Source organism: Cydia amplana, chromosome 2, assembly GCF_948474715.1.
Source record: "Cydia amplana chromosome 2, ilCydAmpl1.1, whole genome shotgun sequence".
NCBI classification, from domain to species: Eukaryota; Metazoa; Arthropoda; class Insecta; order Lepidoptera; family Tortricidae; genus Cydia; species Cydia amplana.
Window position 1 is genome coordinate 14,584,162 of NC_086070.1, and position 26,490 is coordinate 14,610,651.

The 26,490-nt window shown below is 37.4% G+C and overlaps 1 protein-coding gene across 3 annotated transcripts in view; it reads right to left on the minus strand.

The window, feature by feature from the left end:
• Positions 1-25,658, minus strand: part of LOC134657875 (protein MTSS 1) — a 169,634-nt gene extending 143,976 nt beyond the window's left edge. The window contains exon 1 of one of the 3 annotated variants that reach the window (XM_063513459.1): positions 25,115-25,658. In XM_063513459.1, coding sequence (XP_063369529.1) covers positions 25,115-25,186 — 72 coding nt within the window. In that variant the 5' untranslated portion in view covers positions 25,187-25,658. The remainder of the gene's footprint in view (positions 1-25,114) is intronic. The other 2 variants (XM_063513464.1, XM_063513470.1) reach the window with 2 other exon arrangements.
• Positions 25,659-26,490: the final 832 nt, after the last annotated feature.

Genomic DNA, 26,490 nt, shown 5'->3' on the forward strand with positions numbered 1-26,490 from the left:
CTCTCTTAGCGAAGTTGTTAAGAATTCTTACTGGTTATTTTTTCCAGTGACACGACAACTTTTGGGTTGGCGCCAATTTCTTAAAAAGTAACCGAAATTAATAAAAAGTCAAACTTAAACAGCTCTATGACTCTTATTTATGGTAAAATATTGCCAGTGTTTATAAACTACTTTTACATACTTATTTTAGAGGATTTGTGGTTTTATGTCCCATTACCGGTTCCACGTCCATTATAGGGTCCATTACCATACCTATTTATTATTATTGGGGTTTTGTGGGCCTTTGAGTGTCGCTTCGACCAAGCTATGATCTATTGTGACAGCCCTTTAAAGTTCACTACTGATGCCCGTTGAATCCAGGAAGCTCCAGATTCTTTGGGCCGTAATGCTCTGTACCTCATAGGGTTCCAGTATGTGTCGCCCTAGGTAGGTACTTCTTTTGGACATTAGTGGTCCGCAGGAACAGAGAATGTGCATAGCAGTCTCCTCTGACTCCTGACAGAACCTGCATGTCGCATCTTGTTTTTTCCCTATTCGGAACATGTGTTTGTTCAACTTGCAGTGTCCAGTCAAAATTCTAGTCACCGCGCAAGTTTTGTGTCTTTTGAGCCCTAGAAGCTCCTTAGCAGTTTTGCTGTTGAACCCTTTGATTAGAGCTTTCGAGTGTTCTTGTCCTTTGACGAACTTCCACCAATCGATTGCTCTCGCTTTTTCCATGTTGTTGAGCAGAGAATATGCGTCCCGTTTTGGATGTCGTTTTATAGGTTTAGGCCCGGCGCAAATTTCGAAAATGATGACTATTTTGGAATCCAAGATGGCGGCCATGCACTATGTCATAAGAGTCGTCATGGATGTCGTTTTATAGGTCATGGTCATCATATTCGAAATCTGCGCACCTGTTTCAAATAAGATATAGATGCATCCTAGTAAGTCAACAACATCTATATCTACTATCGAAATGTACTTTTGATAGTAGTAGTACGAAATGTAATCTGAAAGGCATCAAGTAATGCATTCCTGTAATGAGGAATCGACATTGATTCCAATTACTAGTAATTGTAATATTCGAGAAATTGATTCCTGATTCCTCAAATGGAATTGTACTTAGTAATTCGGTATTGTTACATTACAAAGTACCTAATCTGGGAATCGGTAATCAGATTAAAAAGTAATTTCAAGTAATCGTGGAATCAGGATTCAATTACGAAATGCCCATCTTGGACTAAGTAGCACTGCTTTCAATTGATCTTTTTGACGAACCGCGAGTTCTTAGTTCGGGGCGAACTACTAGTTAATTTAATTCTTTAAAAAAATCTAACATTCATTTTTTTCGGGAAGTATGTATCATCAAAAAACTCCTGCAGCTTCTACGCCATTTTTTTTTTAATTACTTGAAGAAAATATTGGTACGTGGCGTAAAGATAAATTGCTGCAACGACTAATGCTTCCACGTCCATCTTGGAAACCGGATAGATCACAACTGAATGTCGCCATCGTGTAGTTGCATTCTGGCTCCTCTACACGATGGGCCAGCGCCGGCCACTTCAAGGGACGCAGCCATGCGGTAGAATGAGATAGCAATATCACTTGCTCCCTCTAACGCATAAATGCGTCCCTTGGAGTGGCTGGCGCTGGCCCATCGTGTAGAGGAGCCATTCCAACCATCGTATGGCGGTATGGCCAACTCATTGGCCCAGCGCTGGCCCATCGTGTAGAGGAGCCATGAAAACTACACGGGCGGCAGCTTTATATAGCGATGCGACATTATGACAATGTAATCTGCAATTCTCTGTTTAATTAAATGCCGTAACGTAACACACTATCGCACCACACCGCGATATGCCTGATCTTACGATCAGCCGCCGACATGTATATTATCTCAACACATACACTCTATTGACTACTGCCATGCTTATAAAATAAAATAAGTTTTTGGCAAAAATTTCATTTTTGGTACATTTACTGTACTTTTCTTACGACAAACAACTCATCGAGACAATTCTACAAACCCCTAACACAATTAGGTTGCGTTGTTTCATCACTGAGTTCCTATGGCCACTTCCATAGTCAGATCAGCTCGATGGTACCATAATATTGCATTGGCATCCGATTTATACATGCATGCAAAATTTCAGCTCAATCGGAAACCGGGAAGTGGTGATCCACTTTGAAATTTAACTTGCAAGATTTGATTACAGACAACGGGACAGGTGAAACTAAATAAAAGCTTGTAATAATAAAGAGTGCCAATATAACGTTAAAATGAATTTACTTGCAATTAAGTTGAAAAGTATCAAAATTATACTTGTCTGCGTTGAAACGCGCTTAGCGTTGCCGGCGCTCGCGTACCGAGCGCTAACGCCATCTATCGAGAGTGTTATTTCGCACAATCGGTGAACGCTCGCTCTAAAGAATAAGGGCTCATAACATAAAACAAGGGCTTGCAAGGGCTGCTTGACAAGCTAGAGCGCTTGCAAAATGTCTGCATTAGATATATATTCGGGTTACGTAAGTACGATCGCGTGTCTGCCTTCCGCTCGCAGCTTGGCTGGCTTCCGATACGTCGTCGTAGGGATGTGCATGTTCTGTCATTACTCTTTAACGTGTTATTTAATCCCGCATCCCCTACGTATCTATCAGAGAGATTTAGTTTTCTGGCTACTGTTAGCGGTCACCGTCTGCGATCTAGTGAAAATCTGACTTTAGCCATTCCGCCGAAAAAGTCGCGTGCGTACTGTAAGTCTTTCACCGCCTACTGAGAGGCCGTAGTAGATTTGAAAACGCGCGAAGATACGACATTTACACAGTAACCGAACGCCGGCCCCTGCTTGAAACAACGCGACCGTCTTAAACAGTATTGATACTTTCGCAACAAAATATGCGTAACTTTAGAACTTTAGTTGGGTTAAAATAAAACTTTCGGTAAATTTGATATATTCGTTTATTATACTTACCAACCATGTATTCATATAATAGTTATTTGTACAACAAGAGATCAAAGTTTGATATTTCTTCGAGTGCTTATTTTGAGTCCCGTGCAAGCGAAAGATTCTATAATAGATTCACGAGCGTAGCGAATTTAGAATCTTGAGCGTAGTAAGGGACTCAAAAGCGCACGAGATGTAAATAACTTTGATCTCGTGTAGTTCACAAAACTTTTCACCTCAGCAGTGAGAACATATTAGAGAACCCGAAAAATGTATTCCTTCTTCATCACTTACCTATTCACTCATGTTTTCTTAAGAAATACCAACTATTAAGTTTTCACCTCAGCAGCTCGAACAAGGGTACTTTGCTACTTAAAAACAGTGAGCAAAATCGCATTTTGCTCACTGAGTGAGCAAAATCGCATTTTGCTCATTTTGTCTCACTCAGTGAGCAAAATGCGATATTGCTCACTGTTTTTAAGTAGCAAAGTACCCTTGTTCGAGCTGCTGAGGTGAAAATTATATTGCATGGTGATGATTGCATAAGGTTATATTATATATATTATATGTTACCCTTTTAGTAAATGAAAATTTTAGGTGACAATGCAATATTATGATGATATGGAGCTAATCTGATGATGAAGTTGGAAGGTAGCCATAGGAACTCTGGAATGAAACGTCGCAACCCTATCGAGTTTGGGCTCGTTTGATTCGTCTTGACGAGTACTTTGGTCCTAAAGAGTTTGATGATGATTTGATGAAGCTAAAAAGTTCAAAAAAATATATATGAATATAAGATTTTTTATTTGTATTATACCTAACAAAAACTAAAAAGCTTAAAATAATGCTAAAATAATTAAATAATTAAATTTTGATAAAAAATATACCTACCATTTTATTAATACATTTTACAATACAGATGGTGCTACTTTACGGCACTAGTGCGATAATTAGCACATTACGTAACTATGTCGAATATTAAAATGGCCATATGTACCTACTGTAAAACGTTGTATGATACATAATTTTGTAACATCTGTAAACTGACATTCACAATCTGACAATAAATGATTACTTATGGAGAAAGTTTTTTAGTACATTACCGTAAGCTGACCCCTAGGAAACTATTGATACTGGATAGGAATGGGATCGATTGGCATATAAAAATATCATGTGAAAAATAAGTTTTCATTTTCATACAAATTGTATGGGAAAAGTTTTCCTCGATTTGTGGCTTTTCTAGCCGGAAATTTTTTTTTCTTCCATACAAGGTTTTGATCCTCAATAGAAATGGGATCAACTGGCATCAAATAAAAAGTTTGTCAAAAATTACCTTTTTCTCGCACCCTGTATGTTTTTTCCAAAATCTGTAAAAGCCAATCTTCCTTGATTTGAAATCGAGGGAAGGTCTTCTAAGACCATTTTCTCGTAGCAGCACGGGATCTGGTAGCTGCCCTCACTGACCCAAAAAGAAAATCCACCCTGTATATATATATAAAGTGCGGATGACGTCAAACCACTTATAGGATGATTTCAAATAGTATTTTTGATTTTCATGAACAATTATCACTTATCATTTATCAACCTCTTTATTGAACGATATCGCCACTTGAAATGAGTAAGTACGTTTTTGACTGACACATTGTCAATCAGATGAACAATAAATTGACTTCGTTATTGTTTAGCTTTTGTATCTTCACGATTATATTTAGCTAAAATTTAGCTATAAAAGTATAATAACATCAAATTATCTTTTTTTATTTTTACTAATCTTACCTACTGTTCTCACTTTTGACTATTAAACCTATTTATCTGAGGATCCCACAGACTTGTTCTAAGTGTTCTAACTAATTTCAAATAATTATACCCACAGAAAACCGCCTATAGAAACCTAATATTGGTCATTTTGTTCGCGACGCAACTCACCAAACTGTGAGGTGCGGGAGGGGTACCCACGGCGTTGCGATTGGTCGTTTCAAATATGGCGCGATGTCACGCGCCAGCGTAGGGATGGGACACGTTCATTACGGGCAGTGGTACAGTGGTACAGTAATTTATTGTGGTAAAATTGTTATCAATTTAATTTAGGTACTTACAGTAAACTTATCTAAGAATATTATTGACTTATAATATTTTAGCAATGTAAAAATGTAGGTACACCTAAACATTTTACTTAAGATATTATGGCATTTATATTTAAAGTTGTTCCCGCATCTTGCATTTTAAATTTTAGAATTTTATATTATTTCCACTTAAAATCGCGATCTCTTTCGATCCTAATACGAGAAAAAATTGTCACCGGAAGTTCATACAATTTACTTTCCGTTTTGTTACGGTCATTATTTTACGGTCTATTAAAAACATAATGAAATGGGCCAAAAAATTAGGTAGGTACATTGTTTTTTTCTCAGTAAAAATGGAAATGGTTTGTTATTCTGAGTAGTGTCGCGGGTTCGAAACCTGGCTCGTACCAATGAGTTTTTCGGAACTTATGTACGAAATATCATTAGATATTTACTAGTCGCTTTTCGGTAAAGGAAAACATCGTGAGGAAACCAGACTAATCCCAATAAAGTTTACCCTCTGGGTTGGAAGGTCAGATAGCAGAAGCTTTCGTAAAAACTAGAGCCTACGCCAATTCTCGGGACTTCACAAACCAATTCCGAGTTCCCTCACACTTCTTTGAAGTTCATCATCGGGTCCGTCTCGTGACCTGAGAACTTCTCTCCTAGAGGATTCCAAAAAACCCACACAACATATGCCTATCACAAACCAACACCGAGTTCCCTCGCACTTCTTTGAAGTTCATCATCAGGGCCATCTCGTGACATGAGACCTAACTTCTCTCCTAGAGGATTCTAAAAAACCCACACAACATATGCCTATCACAAACCAACACCGAGTTCCGTCGCACTTCTTTGAAGTTCATCATGAGGCCTATCTGGTGACATGAGACCTAACTGCGCACCTACGCAATTATAAAAAAAAATCACCCATTTCGTACTTTAATACTAGAAGTACTAGAACTCTATAATGATTATACTACTAGCAAAAAACGAAAATACGTATACCTACTTAATAAGATAAACTACCATTATAATAAAACTACAGATTAATTACATTATTATATTCAATTAAGAGTAAAAGATAATCATAGTTTTATTTTATATTTCTTAAAATGGTACAATACGGTACGAACGAAGGCACGAAGTCCGCGCAACTGACGAAACCATCATCGTCGCATCCCTAATCGTTATGTGAAAGGGATAGCACATTGCATTTTCAAGTTAACGAAAAGGGACGGACATACTTCGCCCTGAGCTTACTGACCAGTATAAAATGAACCCCGCGGACAAGAAACAATTTTCAACGAAATAATGAATTTGACTTTCCCGTCGAAGGTAATTCCATCTGTTTTGTAGGTAGAAGTCTAAGATGACTTACCACACCATATTACGCTGCAATATCCCATGATTTCCTCAAGAATTCAATATTTTACAATTTATTTTCTTAGACACGTGCACACTGCTAACAGGTCGTAAGCTTGGTCGCTACTGATCGGAGCGGCGCGCGTGCGATATTATATTTGACCTATGCACCATACGGGTGCTGACCGCGAGTCGCCCTATAAGCTCTGTCTATAGGGGTTGGTCTGTGATTATACCTTATGGTAACAAGTTTCGTTAAATTTATTTTATTCACTACATCACCCTACCACCTGTATTATTAATTCCATGGATTTATTTACGATTATTTTGTTACTTCATTAATACTACTTTGTTACTACATGTCACACGGAAGTTTAAATACAAACTCAAACATCATCCTGTGTGCAAGATTACGTCATTTTTACGTCATCCGCACTTTTTGTCCGACCCCTGTATATATATATATATATATATATATATAAAGCTACTACTAACCGTTTTTAAATAATATCGTGTTACATTTTGGCAGCAAGAGGAATAAAAAAGGTGTAACACGCTTTTATTTAAAAAAAAAAACAACGGGTTGCACTCAGGGAGTGCCGGCAGAAGTGAAAACTCAAAGACTAGTGCAAAATGCACTATGTATAATTGAGGTTAACGCCATCTAGCGTTATTTCGTCGCATTACTTGAAACCCCTAAGCACATCACTGTTAGTACTCGAGTTATATTAATACCTACCAGTTAGAGCGAAACTCACTAGATGGCATTCAGATCTTGTTGAGACGAATCAAACGAGCCCAAACACGACGTCGTTTCACGACCTGGTTGATGAGTACTCTTGAGCCCCTGTCGGCTTCATCGTCAGACTCTGAGTACCATCTCTTGTCAAAGATCTTGTTGAGGCGAATTAAACGAGCCCAAACGCGAAGTGGTTTCACGTCCTGGTTGATGAGGACTCTTGAGCACCTGTCGGCTTCATCACCAGACCCTGAATACCATCTCGTGTCAAAGATCTTGTTGAGAAGAATTAAACAAGCCCAAACACGACGTGGTTTCACGACCTGCTTGATGAGTACGCTTGAGTACCTGTCGGCTTCATCATCAGACCCTGAATACCACATTGTGTCGAATATCTTTTTGAGACGAATCAATCAAGCCTAAACACGATCTAACCAATAATAGACTAGTAGTTCGCCCCGAACTGAGAACTCGCGGTTCGTCAAAAAGATCAATTGAAAGCAGTGCTACTTAGTCCAAGATGGGCATTTCGTAATTGAATCCTGATTCCACGATTACTTGAAATTACTTTTTAATCTGATTACCGATTCCCAGATTAGGTACTTTGTAATGTAACAATACTAGGGCTTCCAATACCGGGATCCCGGTATTTCGGGATCCCGGGATCCCGTCTTTTTAAACGCATTTTTCAATACCGGTATTTTTAAGGCAATACCGGGATCCCGGTATTTTAAAAAATGAGGGAAATGCGCAGTATAAACCCTTTAAATCCATTACATTCGGCTGTATCAAAAAGCTAACTAAACGTCAGACGCATCTAGAGTTAGACCAAGAAAAGTCTGCAACGATTTTGATATCACGCGCAGTGCAAGTGTTATATTAAACGTCAAACTTCTATGAAATTATGACGTACAAACAAATAACACTTGCACTGCGTACTGCGTATGCTATCAAAATAGTTGCAGACTTTACTTGGTCTAACTCTAACTGGTCTCTAGCCCGCATTTTATTATTGAAACAAGATCGTTGCCTAATGCGTCAGATAAATATTTGGTAGTTGGTGGTGGATGAATCCTGAAGTTATGTGGGTGATGAATATGAAGATAGTGACATTAACATTAACATAATTAGTTGTTATAATTTTATCAAAAAATAAAACGAAAGAGCAAGGATATCTGTAATACGTAATGGCAAACCAATTTTGACGGAAATTTGAAAAAATGTTGTCTGGTTGGTTAAGTTGGACTACAAATGTGACTGGTGAGGTGAAGTCAACAAATTGGATAAAATTATTGCCAACCTGGAATGTGAAATAAAATTATTGCAGATGGCGGCATTGATTGTTTATTGTTGTAATAGCTTTTAGGACATATCTGGTATTCCAGTGAGCCTTTCTAATTCCCCTTTTTAATAAAACTATATATTTTTAAGCGATTCATATCCAATACCGGGATCCCGGGATCCCGGTATTGATGAAGACAGTTTCGGTATTAATACCGGTATTGTGAGAAGTCCGGTATTTGGAAGCCCTAAACAATACCGAATTACTAAGTACAATTCCATTTGAGGAATCAGGAATCAATTTCTCGAATATTACAATTACTAGTAATTGGAATCAATGTCGATTCCTCATTACAGGAATGCATTACTTGATTCCTTTCAGATTACATTTCGTACTACTACTATCAAAAGTACATTTCGATAGTTGACTTACTAGGATGCATCTATATCTTATTTGAAACAGGTGCGCAGATTTCGAATATGATGACCATGACCTATAAAACGACATCCATGACGACTTTTATGACATAGTGCATGGCCGCCATCTTGGATTCCAAAATAGTCATCATTTTCGAAATTTGCGCCGGGCCTAAACCTATAAAACGACATCCATGACGACTTTTATGACATAGTGCATGGCCGCCATCTTGGATTCCAAAATAGTCATCATTTTCGAAAACTGCGCCCCCTAAAACCTATAAAACGACATCCATCACGACTTTTATGACATAGTGCATGGCCACCATCTTGGATTCCAAAATAGTCATCATTTTCGAAATCTGAGCCCCCTATAACATATAAAACGACATCCATGACGACTGTTATGACATACTGCATGGCAGCCATCTTGGAATTCAAAATGGTCATCATTTTCGAAATCTGCGCCCCCTAAAACCTATAAAACGACATCTATGACGACTTTTATGACATAGTGCATGGCCGTCATTTTGGATTCCAAAATGGTCATCATTTTCGAAATCGGGGCCCCCTAAAACCTATAAACGACATCCATGACGACTTTTATGTCATAGTGCAAGTCCGCCATTTTGGAATCCAAAATGGTCATCATTTTCGAAATCTGCGCCCCCTATAATCTATAAAACGACATCCATGACGACTTTTATGAAATACTGCATGGTCGCCATCTTGGAATCCAAAATGGTCATGATTTTCGAAACCTGCGCCCCCTAAAACCTATAAAACGACATCCATGACGACTTTTATGACATACTGCATGGCCGCCATTTTGGATTTCAAAATGGTCATCTTTTTCGAAATCTGCGCCCCCTAAAACCTATAAAACGACATCCATGACGACTTTTATGACATAGTGCATGGCCACCATCTTGGATTCCAAAATAGTCATCATTTTCGAAATCTGAGCCCCCTATAACCTATAAAACGACATCCATGACGACTTTTATGACATACTGCATGGCCGCCATCTTGGAATCTAAAATGGTCATCATTTTCGAAATCTGCGCCCCCTAAAACCTATAAAACGACATCCATGACGACTTTTATGACATAGTGCATGGCCGCCATCTTGGAATCTAAAATGGTCATCATTTTCGAAATCTGTGCCCCCTAAAACATATAAAACGACATCCATGACGACTTTTATGACATAGTGCATGGCCGCCATTTTGGAATCCAAAATGGTCATCATTTTCGAAATCTGCGCCCCTCAAAACCTATAAAACGACATCCATGACGACTTTAATGACATACTGCATGGTCGCCATTTTGGAATCCAAAATGGTCATCATTTTCGGAATCTGCGCCCCCTAATACCTATAAAACGACATCCATGACGACTTTTATGACATACTGGATGGCCGCCATCTTGGAATCCAGAATGGTCATCATTTTCGAAATCTGCGCCTCCTAAAACCTATAAAACGATATCCATGACGACTTTTATGACATACTGCATGGAGTGCATGGCCGCCATTTTGGAATCCAAAATAATCATCATTTTCGAAATCTGCGCCCCCTAAAACCTATAAAATGATATCCATTACGATTTAATGACAGTGCATGGCCGCCATCTTGGATTCCAAAATTGTCATAATTTAAAAAAAAAAATCTTTAAAAAAACAATATTATAAATGTGTAAACCGAGCACTTTCATTTGATACCAAACTCGACCATACTTTCTTGCAATTAACATGACCAGAATAGCAAGACCCCTCACAAATGGCTTTTTAGCATTTTAAGCTCTTCTAGCTCAATAACCTCTTGTTCAAGCCAGCTCAAAATTTAATTACTAAAATATAATGCCCTCGACTATACGTTCACCCAATTTCATTTAAATTAGAATAAATTTACTTAAGTTATTGAGTATCAAACTATCCTCTGAAAGTTCAGCTTAAAAACATTGAAATGCCGGGACGTGCCCCTAGCCAGCCGTGTGTTCAAAGTCGAATGTAAGAACTTCGCTTCGCTTCGCTCGCTCGTTCGATGATAATACTATAAACTATACAAGAAAATAAAGAAGTACTTACAACCAAGGATTAAAGTTCCTGGTCGTAGTATACACGCATACCATAACAGCCAAAGACGCAAACAGATATAATATTTTTCTCAAAAATGGACGGCAAAGTCGACGTTGCCGGTTAAAAAATAGGTCGCGAAGTGCGTAGTTTATGGTCATTCAAAAAATTAAAAAGTTAAAAACATTGCAGTCTCGATTTCGGGACTGCAATGTCGCATACAAATTCCATTATTTAACGAGTTCCAAACTTTTTAAAACTTTAAATGGCCATATCAAATGAAGGCATAGGTCCCTTAAACAGCCAAACAGATGATCAGCACTTATTATAAAGCCTATAACAGACTATCGCACCGCACCGCGACCTTGGAGCGTCGCACCCATAAGTGAGAGCGAGAAAGAGATATCTGTTTCACCCATAAGTGAGAGCGAGAAAGAGATATCTGTTTCACCCATAAGTGAGAGGGAGAAAGATATCTGTTTCTCGCTCTCACTTATGGGTGCGACGCTCCAAGGTCGCGGTGCGGTGCGATCGTCTGTTACAGGCTAAATGTTGGTACCGCGACTATTTAGGTGTCTCAAATAGGTTGGCGTATTTTCAGCAGAAAAATACACTTCTTTTTTTTTTTAAAGGCGGCAAGCAAATTTTTTTAATGGTTGTATTTTTCTGTGAAAATTAGAACGTTGCTTCTGTAAGTTCTGTAAAATATTTCTATTTCTTGCACCATTTTTGAGAAAAGCACTATATACGACTCGGCTGGAAGGCTACTTGCTGGCTTCGGATTCAATTAAACGGACTCCCAAGGTCGTCCGTTTAAAACGAATCCTCAGCCAGCAAGTAGCTACTTCCGAACCTCGACAATAATGTACTATTTCACGGCGCGCACGCACACAACGATAAATAACTTCGCGATCGTCGATGCAACGTGCGGAGCCGATCAGCACACGTCCTGCCTCTATAAGCTCTGGCGAGCGAATGAGTCCGCGAGCGCGCGTCACTGGTTATATACGAATAAAGAGAGCAGTTTTTAAAAATTCGTCAAAAAATAAAAGTTGCAATTTATATAAAATTATGTATCACAACAGTCAAAAAACTACGTCGAAAATAAGTAGATTTTCGGAGAAATTGCCACTTGTTTTGAGGTAATTTCTGGAGAAAATTGATTTCGTCTAACCTTCATTTACACTATTTCAAAGTCATAAAAACAAAAATTTAGTCTACGACAGTTGAAGTACAGGATATGTGTAATACAAAATTACCATTTTTAGCAGTCCAAACTTTACGAAATTCACAAATAAGATCGACTAAATCAGTGCTTAACGCTCGTTTACCTAAACGTCCATCAGAAAAACAATCATTACTAACTTAGTGAGTCTGTTTTCAAAAAATTGATCTGTACAAGTGGAAGATAAGAAGACGTGATAATAGATACGAGTACTTGTTATTTCTATTACGTAACAAAAGGTGTACAACTTCATTGCCTAAATCTATCAATTTTACATTTTTGCGGCTAAAATCAATACCGGCCTCTTAAGCTGTGGAACGATCTACCAGTGGACGTAAGGAAATCGCAATCTGTTGCCTCACTCAAGGAGAAGTTGAAAAAGTTGTGGTTATTAGACTCCTGATGTAGTTAGAACTGAATACTTTGTATATATATATATATATATATATATATATTATTTATATATAGATTATGTGTTTATGTAGTTAGTAAACAGCGGTATGTTTATGTATACGTATATGTATATGTGTATATAGGTTTATATATGTATAAGTATGTTTATAGTTTATGCGTATTTATGAGTAGGTAGTACTGGTTTTCTCTTTATTTATTGCTCTCGTCTTCCTTTATGTGTATCCAAAATTCTTATATTGCTATTTGTCCATATTAAATTGTCTTTCACCTGTTAGTGTTTGATCCTTTCGCATTTTCTCAAAGGTTAGCTGGAAGAGATCCCTTTTAGGGATAAGTTCGCCTTTGTACATAACATTCTTATTTTTGTTTTGTTTTTGTCCGTTTTATGTAAACCTGTTTATGTGCAATAAAGTGACATACATACATACATACAAGGGCAGTAACCGCGCGAAAATTTGAAGTCCCCCGGGTTAGTAACTATTATGGTGACAGAACTATTAGCAAAAGAATTTCGTATTACCTGAATAGTCTAACCGAGAACATTCGGCATGAGCCAAATAAGAATAAGTTTAAAAGCGACTTAAAACTGTACCTACTGCAATCACTTAAGTGCCGATTGCACATCTTGTACTCCTTGATTTTAGGTAACTGAACTCAATCAATCAATATCCTTATTCCTTCTTCTTATCATATTAAAATGTTTAGAGTAATATGCGTGCTGTGTTCGCCTGTAATTGGTGGGGCAATCACAATTGAATAGTACGCAAGTGTCTTAGTGCATAAGTTGTTGTTGTCACTGTTGGTGAACCTTAATAATAAAATAAAAATAAAATCTGCAATCCAATTAATATTTACAGGAGGGCATAGGCGTTGGTAGTGACATCTTTAGTGGAGAAGTGGAACTACACCGTGTGTGTAGTTTAACTATTCGATGCTAGATGGCGCTATTTTCAAAAAATCAAAGTGTGTAAGGCAATGTCGACAAAGTTTCTTTGTTCATAAAGTTCAAACGATCGGGACGGGTGATTGCTCATAATCTCTTTTGTAATAAGATAGTATGGCCCAAATTTTGGCGACAAAAGCTTAACAACACAGCACAGCGCCATCTGTTGTATACTTCAGCTTTAACTACGTGGCCGCAGTATACAACAGATGGCGCTGTGCTGTGTTCGATCGGAATTGTATGCATAAATCGCATAAGCTTATCGTTTTAAACAGCCCTTCGGCTCTAGCAAAGATATATGTAACTCCGTATAAGAATAAATAAAGTCTAAGAAAAAAACGTGCCTCGGAAATCAAGAAAAGTCATTCTCGAATAGATGGCGCCATACCTTTGGCCTATTCTCGGCTAGAAGGCGTTGACGACACCGTTTGATATTTAAAAATTTGAACACATATCAGGGAAAGAACATGGGTCAGTATGGAACAATAAAAATTAAAAATCATTTATCCGTACACATATTTTGATTAAGTTATACATTTTCAATTTTATTTTAAGTTTTAATCGTGTGTCGATAGATGGCAGTAAATGTACCGTGACTACAAAATTTACTATGGCAATAGCCCTCTATGCTCTAAAAAGGAAAACAATCGGACACAGATATTGACAATATTAAACTGTGTTGAAAAAAACCGGCCAAGTGCGAGTCGGACTCGCGTTCCAAGGGTTCCGTACATTACCCAATTTTTAACAATGTATTCTTTTTATGAAACGCGAGAGAATTGCCGTTTAAAACCCCGTAGGGATTCAAAATGTACGTAATTAGTCCGACTCACGCTTGACTGCACATTTCTAATAGGTTTTCTTGCCATCTATAGGTAACGAACTATTTTGTATAGACCCAGTAGTTTTAAGCTTTAGTCAAAATTTGTTAGTACAAAGCCCACAGCAACACGGCAGTGGAAAGTCGTAATCATAGGTGTCTAGAATAATGCTGTCATTGTACATATTGGTATCGCTTGATCCGATCATATTGGTATTGGTTCCGAACCCAAAGGGTAAAACGGGACCCTAATACCAACTATTACTAAGACTCCGCTGTCCGTCCGTCTGTCACCAGGCTGTATCTCGTGATCTGTGATAGCTAGACAGCTGAAATTTTCACAGATGATGTATTTCTGTTGCCGCTATAACAACAAATACTAAAAACAGAATAAAATAAAGATTTAAGTGGGGCTCCAATACAACAAAACAAACGTGATTCTTGACCGAAGTTAAGCAACGTCGGGCGGGGTCAGTACTTGGATGGGTGACCGTTTTTGGTACACACTTTTTAAAAAATTCGCAAACAAGTTACGCGTCGGATCCTAACGATTTGATATACTGAACTAACGTGAACTAACGAATATCTATCGATTCTAATTGAAAGAAACCATAAAATCGATTATGGGGCGGTAGCGTGAAGTTGACCGCCCCACTTATGTTATTTTTTTTTAATACGTAATGTAGTCGGATCCTAACGATTTCACATACTGAACTAACATGAACTAACGACTACATATCGATTCCAATTGATAGGAACCATAAATAAAGTTTTGGAGCGGAAGACGGTGTTGGCGCTATCCCCTACTTTAAAAAATTCGCACACAAGTTATGTGTCGGATCCTAACGATTTAATATACTGAACTAACGTGAACTAACGATGAACTAACGATATAGATATGCCATTTGCGGGCGCTCGATGTGGGGCGGTCAACTTCACGTGAAGCTGACCGCCCCACAAAATTGAAAAAAAAAAAATACTTAGAATCGGATCCTAACGATTTAATATACTGAACTAACGTGAACTAACGATTATCTATCGATTCTAATTGATAAAAACCATAAAATCGATTTTGGGGCGGTAGCGTGAAGTTGACCTCCCCACTTTTGTTTAAAAAAAAAATCGATGTTGTAGTCGGATCCTAACGATTTAATATACTGAACTAACGTGAACTAACGATGAACTAACGACTACATATCGATTCCAATTGATAGGAACCATAAATACGGTTTTAGAGTGGAAGACGGTGCTGGCGCTATCCCCTACTTTAAAAAATTCGCACACAAGTTATGCGTCGGATCCTAACGATTTGATATACTGAACTAACGTGAACTAACGATGAACTAACGATATTGATATGCCATTTGCGGGCGCTCGATATGGGGCGGTCAACTTCACGTGAAGCTGACCGCCCCACAAAATTGAAAAAAAAAAAATACTTAGAATCGGATCCTAACGATTTAATATACTGAACTAACGTGAACTAACGATTATCTATCGATTCTAATTGATAAAAACCATAAAATCGATTTTGGGGCGGTAGCGTGAAGTTGACCTCCCCACTTTTGTTTAAAAAAAAAATCGATGTTGTAGTCGGATCCTAACGATTTAATATACTGAACTAACGTGAACTAACGACTACATATCGATTCCAATTGATAGGAACCATAAATACGGTTTTAGAGTGGAAGACTGCTGGCGCTATCCCCTACTTTAAAAAATTCGCACACAAGTTATGCGTCGGATCCTAACGATTTGATATACTGAACTAACGTGAACTAACGATGAACTAACGATATTGATATGCCATTTGCGGGCGCTCGATATGGGGCGGTCAACTTCACGTGAAGCTGACCGCCCCACAAAATTGAAAAAAAAAAAATACTTAGAATCGGATCCTAACGATTTAATATACTGAACTAACGTGAACTAACGATTATCTATCGATTCTAATTGATAAAAACCATAAAATCGATTTTGGGGCGGTAGCGTGAAGTTGACCTCCCCACTTATGTTTAAAAAAAAAATCGATGTTGTAGTCGGATCCTAACGATTTAATATACTGAACTAACGTGAACTAACGATGAACTAACGACTACATATCGATTCCAATTGATAGGAACCATAAATACGGTTTTAGAGTGGAAGACGGTGTTGGCGCTATCCCCTACTTTAAAAAATTCGCACACAAGTTATGCGTCGGATCCTAACGATTTGATATACTGAACTAACGTGAACTAACGATGATCTAACGATATTGATATGCCATTTGCGGGCGCTCGATATGGGGCGGTCAACTTCACGTGAAGCTGACCGCCCCACAAAATTGAAAAAAATAATACTTAGAATCGGATCCTAACGATTTAATATACTGAACTAACGTGAACTATTATCTATCGATTCTAATTGATAAAAACCATAAAATCGATTTTGGGGCGGTAGCGTGAAGTTGACCTCCCCACTTTTGTTTAAAAAAAAATCGATGTTGTAGTCGGATCCTAACGATTTAATATACTGAACTAACGTGAACTAACGATGAACTAACGACTACATATCGATTCCAATTGATAGGAACCATAAATACGGTTTTAGAGTGGAAGACTGTGCTGGCGCTATCCCCTACTTTAAAAAATTCGCACACAAGTTATGCGTCGGATCCTAACGATTTGATATACTGAACTAACGATATTGATATGCCATTTGCGGGCGCTCGATATGGGGCGGTCAACTTCACGTGAAGCTGACCGCCCCACAAAATTGAAAAAAAAAAATACTTAGAATCGGATCCTAACGATTTAATATACTGAACTAACGTGAACTAACGATTATCTATCGATTCTAATTGATAAAAACCATAAAATCGATTTTGGGGCGGTAGCGTGAAGTTGACCTCCCCACTTTTGTTTAAAAAAAAATCGATGTTGTAGTCGGATCCTAACGATTTAATATACTGAACTAACGTGATCTAACGATGAACTAACGACTACATATCGATTCCAATTGATAGGAACCATAAATACGGTTTTAGAGTGGAAGACGGTGCTGGCGCTATCCCCTACTTTAAAAAATTCGCACACAAGTTATGCGTCGGATCCTAACGATTTGATATACTGAACTAACGTGAACTAACGATGAACTAACGATATTGATATGCCATTTGCGGGCGCTCGATATGGGGCGGTCAACTTCACGTGAAGCTGACCGCCCCACAAAATTGAAAAAAAAAAAATACTTAGAATCGGATCCTAACGATTTAATATACTGAACTAACGTGAACTAACGATTATCTATCGATTCTAATTGATAAAAACCATAAAATCGATTTTGGGGCGGTAGCGTGAAGTTGACCTCCCCACTTTTGTTTAAAAAAAAAATCGATGTTGTAGTCGGATCCTAACGATTTAATATACTGAACTAACGTGAACTAACGACTACATATCGATTCCAATTGATAGGAACCATAAATACGGTTTTAGAGTGGAAGACTGCTGGCGCTATCCCCTACTTTAAAAAATTCGCACACAAGTTATGCGTCGGATCCTAACGATTTGATATACTGAACTAACGTGAACTAACGATGAACTAACGATATTGATATGCCATTTGCGGGCGCTCGATATGGGGCGGTCAACTTCACGTGAAGCTGACCGCCCCACAAAATTGAAAAAAAAAAAATACTTAGAATCGGATCCTAACGATTTAATATACTGAACTAACGTGAACTAACGATTATCTATCGATTCTAATTGATAAAAACCATAAAATCGATTTTGGGGCGGTAGCGTGAAGTTGACCCCCCACTTTTGTTTAAAAAAAAAATCGATGTTGTAGTCGGATCCTAACGATTTAATATACTGAACTAACGTGAACTAACGATGAACTAACGACTACATATCGATTCCAATTGATAGGAACCATAAATACGGTTTTAGAGTGGAAGACGGTGCTGGCGCTATCCCCTACTTTAAAAAATTCGCACACAAGTTATGCGTCGGATCCTAACGATTTGATATACTGAACTAACGTGAACTAACGATGAACTAACGATATTGATATGCCATTTGCGGGCGCTCGATATGGGGCGGTCAACTTCACGTGAAGCTGACCGCCCCACAAAATTGAAAAAAAAAAAATACTTAGAATCGGATCCTAACGATTTAATATACTGAACTAACGTGAACTAACGATTATCTATCGATTCTAATTGATAAAAACCATAAAATCGATTTTGGGGCGGTAGCGTGAAGTTGACCTCCCCACTTATGTTTAAAAAAAAAATCGATGTTGTAGTCGGATCCTAACGATTTAATATACTGAACTAACGTGAACTAACGATGAACTAACGACTACATATCGATTCCAATTGATAGGAACCATAAATACGGTTTTAGAGTGGAAGACGGTGTTGGCGCTATCCCCTACTTTAAAAAATTCGCACACAAGTTATGCGTCGGATCCTAACGATTTGATATACTGAACTAACGTGAACTAACGATGAACTAACGATATTGATATGCCATTTGCGGGCGCTCGATATGGGGCGGTCAACTTCACGTGAAGCTGACCGCCCCACAAAATTGAAAAAAATAATACTTAGAATCGGATCCTAACGATTTAATATACTGAACTAACGTGAACTATTATCTATCGATTCTAATTGATAAAAACCATAAAATCGATTTTGGGGCGGTAGCGTGAAGTTGACCTCCCCACTTTTGTTTAAAAAAAAATCGATGTTGTAGTCGGATCCTAACGATTTAATATACTGAACTAACGTGAACTAACGATGAACTAACGACTACATATCGATTCCAATTGATAGGAACCATAAATACGGTTTTAGAGTGGAAGACTGTGCTGGCGCTATCCCCTACTTTAAAAAATTCGCACACAAGTTATGCGTCGGATCCTAACGATTTGATATACTGAACTAACGTGAACTAACGATGAACTAACGATATTGATATGCCATTTGCGGGCGCTCGATATGGGGCGGTCAACTTCACGTGAAGCTGACCGCCCCACAAAATTGAAAAAAAAAAATACTTAGAATCGGATCCTAACGATTTAATATACTGAACTAACGTGAACTAACGATTATCTATCGATTCTAATTGATAAAAACCATAAAATCGATTTTGGGGCGGTAGCGTGAAGTTGACCTCCCCACTTTTGTTTAAAAAAAAATCGATGTTGTAGTCGGATCCTAACGATTTAATATACTGAACTAACGTGATCTAACGATGAACTAACGACTACATATCGATTCCAATTGATAGGAACCATAAATACGGTTTTAGAGTGGAAGACGGTGCTGGCGCTATCCCCTACTTTAAAAAATTCGCACACAAGTTATGCGTCGGATCCTAACGATTTGATATACTGAACTAACGTGAACTAACGATGAACTAACGATATTGATATGCCATTTGCGGGCGCTCGATATGGGGCGATCAACTTCACGTGAAGCTGACCGCCCCACAAAATTGAAAAAAAAAAAATACTTAGAATCGGATCCTAACGATTTAATATACTGAACTAACGTGAACTAACGATTATCTATCGATTCTAATTGATAAAAACCATAAAATCGATTTTGGGGCGGTTGCGTAAAGTTGACCTCCCCACTTTTGTTTTAAAAAAAAATCGATGTTGTAGTCGGATCCTAACGATTTAATATACTGAACTAACGTGAACTAACGATGAACTAACGACTACATATCGATTCCAATTGATAGGAACCATAAATACGGTTTTAGAGTGGAAGACGGTGTTGGCGCTATCCCCTACTTTAAAAAATTCGCACACAAGTTATGCGTCGGATCCTAACGATTTGATATACTGAACTAACGTGAACTAACGATGAACTAACGATATTGATATGCCATTTGCGGGCGCTCGATATGGGGCGGTCAACTTCACGTGAAGCTGACCGCCCCACAAAATTGAAAAAAAAAATACTTAGAATCGGATCCTAACGATTTAATATACTGAACTAACGTGAACTAACTATTATCTATCGATTCTAATTGATAAAAACCATAAAATCGATTTTGGGGCGGTAGCGTGAAGTTGACCTCCCCACTTTTGTTTAAAAAAAAAATCGATGTTGTAGTCGGATCCTAACGATTTAATATACTGAACTAACGTGAACTAACGATGAACTAACGACTACATATCGATTCCAATTGATAGGAACCATAAATACGGTTTTAGAGTGGAAGACTGTGCTGGCGCTATCCCCTACTTTAAAAAATTCGCACACAAGTTATGCGTCGGATCCTAACGATTTGATATACTGAACTAACGTGAACTAACGATGAACTAACGATATTGATATGCCATTTGCGGGCGCTCGATATGGGGCGGTCAACTTCACGTGAAGCTGACCGCCCCACAAAATTGAAAAAAAAAATACTTAGAATCGGATCCTAACGATTTAATATACTGAACTAACGTGAACTAACGATTATCTATCGATTCTAATTGATAAAAACCATAAAATCGATTTTGGGGCGGTAGCGTGAAGTTGACCTCCCCACTTTTGTTTAAAAAAAAATCGATGTTGTAGTCGGATCCTAACGATTTAATATACTGAACTAACGTGATCTAACGATGAACTAACGACTACATATCGATTCCAATTGATAGGAACCATAAATACGGTTTTAGAGTGGAAGACGGTGCTGGCGCTATCCCCTACTTTAAAAAATTCGCACACAAGTTATGCGTCGGATCCTAACGATTTGATATACTGAACTAACGTGAACTAACGATGAACTAACGATATTGATATGCCATTTGCGGGCGCTCGATATGGGGCGGTCAACTTCACGTGAAGCTGACCGCCCCACAAAATTAAAAAAAAAAAATACTTAGAATCGGATCCTAACGATTTAATATACTGAACTAACGTGAACTAACGATTATCTATCGATTCTAATTGATAAAAACCATAAAATCGATTTTGGGGCGGTTGCGTGAAGTTGACCTCCCCACTTTTGTTTTTAAAAAAAATCGATGTTGTAGTCGGATCCTAACGATTTAATATACTGAACTAACGTGAACTAACGATGAACTAACGATATAGATATGCCATTTGCGGGCGCTCGATGTGGGGCGGTCAACTTCACGAACATTAAAATGTTTATTTTCTGTCTAAATAGAGCGCAACCGGATGGTTGTAACTTACTTGGTTGTAACAGAAAAAACAGAACCGATTTTGATGGAATAATGATACACCATATGACGGCTTTATTACATATGTTAAACTAAATCCGTATCATGAAATTCATGAAATATTACACTTTGAACACAACCCACCTATAACTGTGTTGTAACTGCAAAAAAAACGGTTCCACGATACATTATTGTCTATTACACTACTTTATTTGCAACGAAGATGATTTACAGGATTAATTAAATTGCATGTGCAGTAGGCAATAAAAATAAGAAGTTTCTATGAGACGGGACTCAATAAAGAATGCGGGGCGTGCCCTACACTTTCAGTACGGATCAAATAAAGGCCAAGGATAGAGCTAATGATTTGATCCCCATCCTAAACTTTAAACTAAAATGCCCCTGTTTAGCGCTTAGATCTACCATGTTTTTTTTATTCCGGGTCACTTTTTATGACTTCATAAACTTTTAACTTGGACACTATCAGACTTATTTCGATAATTATTTTTTTGTTTGAATGGGTACGCTTTCTAAACACGTAACGTTTTGCACACTAAGGTTATCACACAAAGCGGTCAAATAGATAAACAAGAGCAAGACCAAGTGCACGTAGTGCGAAAAGCTAACACAGCTATTAGGTATATACTTAGAAGATACCTACTGATGTTGTGTTGATGTCTTTAAGGTTTCGGCACACAGGCGCGTTTTCCGGACGGGGCATGAGCGTTTTGTATGTAAAAGCGGCGCGCCCCGCTCACGCCGCGCCCGGAAAACGCGCCTGTGTGACGAAGCCTTTAGCCAGGCTTTCTTTCAGATCACGAGAGCAATGTTACGTTGTCTTCGAAGCGTCGGAGTTAATTTTCAAACTAATTTTATACGCGCTTTAGTCCCGTTTTAGTGAATAAGAAATGTTGTGTAAAATCGTGAGTTTTCAGCAGCGTCGAATACATTTAAAACCATCAGAAGACGTTAAAAGTATATTGAATACTTTAATTAAATCTGATTATTATGTAGTAGGTTTATTCTGCTCATCATTAGCTAAAAGTCTTCTATATCTAAGACTTGGTTTTTTTCTCGAAACAACTCCGCAAAGCATCAGTACTGAATGTGACACCATATATATATATTACAAATTACAAATTACAAAATTCTTTATTTCAAAAAATACACATATTTATGATGCAAGGGATGGAGCTACCCTGTAAGCAAAAATATGCCCGTGTTGGGTAACACCGCTCTTCCCTATGTAACATAATGTACTTAGGTATACAATTAAATTAAACTAAACTAATTAATTACACAAAATTACAGTATACAGTATTACAATGTAAATACAAAGGAAGCACAACTTTTTTTACCTAAACTAAAACTAAGTCTATGTACCTACGGAGGTAAGGTAATGCTAAGGTCTATGCTAATTTTAATTCATAAACAATTAAATTTATGGGTTCTTCTCTGTGTGTGTGTGTGTGTGTGTGTGTGTGTGTGTGTGTGTGTGTGTGTGTGTGTGTGTGTGTGTGTGTGTGTGTGTGTGGGTAAGTGGGTGGGTGGATGTGGGTGTGTGTCGAGCGTGAGCTTCATCTCAGTAAATTTTCTGTCTCATCATACGTTTTACTTTCCAACCATTTAATTAAAACATTTTTGCACTCTGTATGCGGTTTAGAGTGAATATCTAGTAAATTATTAATTTTATTGTAAAGGTGCGCAGATGTGGTGACGAACTGTGATCTAGCAAATTTAGTTTTAGTCTTAACCACCTTAGCAATATATATTTTGTGCCTCTTATTCTTGTAGTTTGGGTTGTACGGGAGAGTTTTCTGCATTTTTAGAGTGGTCTGCAAATATATATAGTTGGTTCCTATCCTATTACCTACTACTGTCAGGTAACTGTTTAGGTATCCTTTTAATGTACTGGGGCAAACAATCTGATCTCATGAAGTTGTGTTCTGAATATTCATTTCCTTTTTTCTTGATTTACATTAGGTACAACATGTTTATATATTTTTAAACCTCTCAAATTGGAAAATCATTGGTTAATCATGTTTTATTTACAATTTAGTAGTAGTAGTAGTACATAGTAAACACTTTATTGCACAAAACAAGTACATAACACAGAGAGAATACAGTAAATGTACAATTTATTTACCTTCTGGTGTTAAAAATCAGTTAATAAATCAAATACTTATGTACCTATTGTATACCTAATAACCGTCTACAAGTAATTTGGTTATATGTATTAAATAGTTTAGAATAGGTAGCTATTATGCAAATGCGTACAAATAACATACACTCCTGCATGAAAGTTAAGAGTGCAGAGTTGCGTATCAAACATTGTGCACTATGTACAGTGTGTACAGAAGTTGCTAAGCGGGCGACATGTTCAAAATTACCTTGACACACTCTTATTCTCTTAACACCTGGTCTGCTTAGCAACTTCTGCTGCCGACTATACAGTAGAGTTTGAGTAATTTTACTCTTTCTATATTGACAAACATTTCAGTAGGTACTATTTGGCAAATAATTGCTGGACACAGACATCCCCAAAAGCACCCAGATTGTTGAACCAAACTGACTACCAGAAGGCACTCTAAACAATGGTTGGAGAAGTGACAGGTCAAAAATAGAGACGTCTGTACAACCTGGGCCCACTTTGTAGCATTAAGGAGCATACACTAAGCTGTGACAAGTGATGAAACACAGAAGAGGCCTTTGTGCAGCAGCAGGACACAAAGAAGGCTATTTAAAAAAACCTAGTTTATTAGCTATGTAAACATACAAATCAAGTCAACTTAATGGGTCATAGTGTATTCAACAGATTAACCATTGCATCAGCTTAATGCATATTTTATTTGTAAGCAACAGATATAATGCAAATTAGTTGTAGCATGAGTCGTAGAATGCATTGCAAGGAATTAAATATTTGTAATGCTGTAATAAAAAAATTACAGGAATCGGATTATTGAATAATTTGTTGATAAAAGCATCATTCATTAATTAATTCAAATTTAGTTACAAAAAATACAAAGTTGTATTGAAAAATATTAAATTGAATTTCTGGAATTAGAAGTTAATTGTTAGCTAAATGGTTATAATTTTTTGGACTGTTGAGATTTGCGAAGGCTAGATTAAGGTAATACCTACTTAGCAGGCTTTTCTATTGCCAAGATTCTTCATAATAGTAACCCAAATTACATGAGACAGTATGTACAATCTAAGAGTTGAACCTAAACCTACTATACTCTTTACCACCAACCAACCACTAACACTAAACATTGTATGTGCCAATGTTTTTTTTCTTTTTGTTTGTAGGTATGTGAAGAATTGAAGATATTCATTTGGCCTTAACATGCAAATAAAGTAGTTAGAACTCTGTTCTGTTTAGAATTAAAACAACAGTTTGTTGTTAGTTTATCTAAAGGAGTTTTGAAGTGACTTAAAATATTATGTCACTGCACATGATATTTTGTTACCCAGCTGAAACTATGCCACAAATGTTGGTGAAAATAATTGATGGTTACAAGCCGTATCAAGAGCAACTGATAAACATACATAATTCCGTTCGATTCGAACGGTTTAGCGGGGCATGGACATCTGGGGCGACCGGTTCAGGCGAAACTACGCGACGCACGAAGTAACTAAAAACTATTGAAAACCATGACCTACCTTCATGTCCGACACGATCTGCTGGTACAGGCTCCATAGAGGTGAACAATCCTTCTCCGTGGTTCCCTCCATTGTCAAAATAACACAACAAAAACACAGAAAACACGATCAAACACAATAACGAATCACATCCGAGAACGCGCCATTACGATCCCCCGACAACTGTTGCATTTTCATAATTATTTCACGCTGCACATACGCTTAGCGATTACCTACATTTCACCTAACGTTTCAAGAAACAATAGAAACGTTAGAAAACGATATGCTACAAATCAATATTTTTATAAACATGAATACCCTCAGTGTCTTGGCAAGAAGGAAAAATAACACTGTTTCAGTACGGGTAACACTAGAATCACATGGAATATTCACGCTGAATTTAATGGAAGTTAATTTAACAGCATATTCATTCAAGAAAATACTGTTTTCGTGTTATTTTCATACACAAATATACGATTCAAAATTAGAACAGACGCGAATCCTCGCAATGGAGCGACAAGCACATCGGTCGGAGAAGGTTTGTTACGATTCGTCAATTTTTGTCTCAGTGTTGCTAGAATTTTTACGAAAAAAAACCGTTATAACGTTATTATTGTATCGTTTTAATGGCCAGTTTTAATACTTATTTCGGTCCTTTTTTTTAATCATATTCTACGTTTCCGTAAAGGCTACGGCAACCTTAATAAATAGTACACCAAACGAACACCAAAAATTGCCAATCGGGGGAAATAATACATATGTAAGCCAATTTTAGCATGGGTGTAGGTAATGGTGTATTAAACAAGATATTAAAGTACCGGGGGGTGGGGGTGAAGCTAACGGGTAGGGGGGGGGGGGGTGGTTTTAAGGTCCCTTTTTATAGTTTTTCGTAAATAACTCTTAAACGGTGGCCCGTAGCAAGAAATGTTCTACTACATAAGTAATCTACATAATATTTTCAAAAAAGATTTAATACACTTTTTCGCTAGAATCAATATTTTAAAATATATTAAGGTTGGAAAATCACGTATAATTTGTTGTAAGGTCGATTTTTTTTTAATTTTTCGTAAATAACTCGTAAACCGTAGCCCACGGCAAAAAATATCTTTTACGTAAATATTCTATTTGAGATTTCTTATAAAATCAATGCTACTTTTTTTCGCTAGGATCAATATTAAAGGGAGAATACTAATTCGAAAGTCCCCTTTTTTAGTATTTCGTAAATAACTCGTAAACGATAGCCAATAGCAAAAAATGTTTTATAACATTAATAATTAACATAAAATTTCCTACAAAAAGGTTATTCAATCTTTTTCTCTAAGGCTAGATTAAGGTAATACCTACTTAGCAGGCTTTTCTATTGCCAAGATTCTTCATAATAGTAACCCAAATTACAT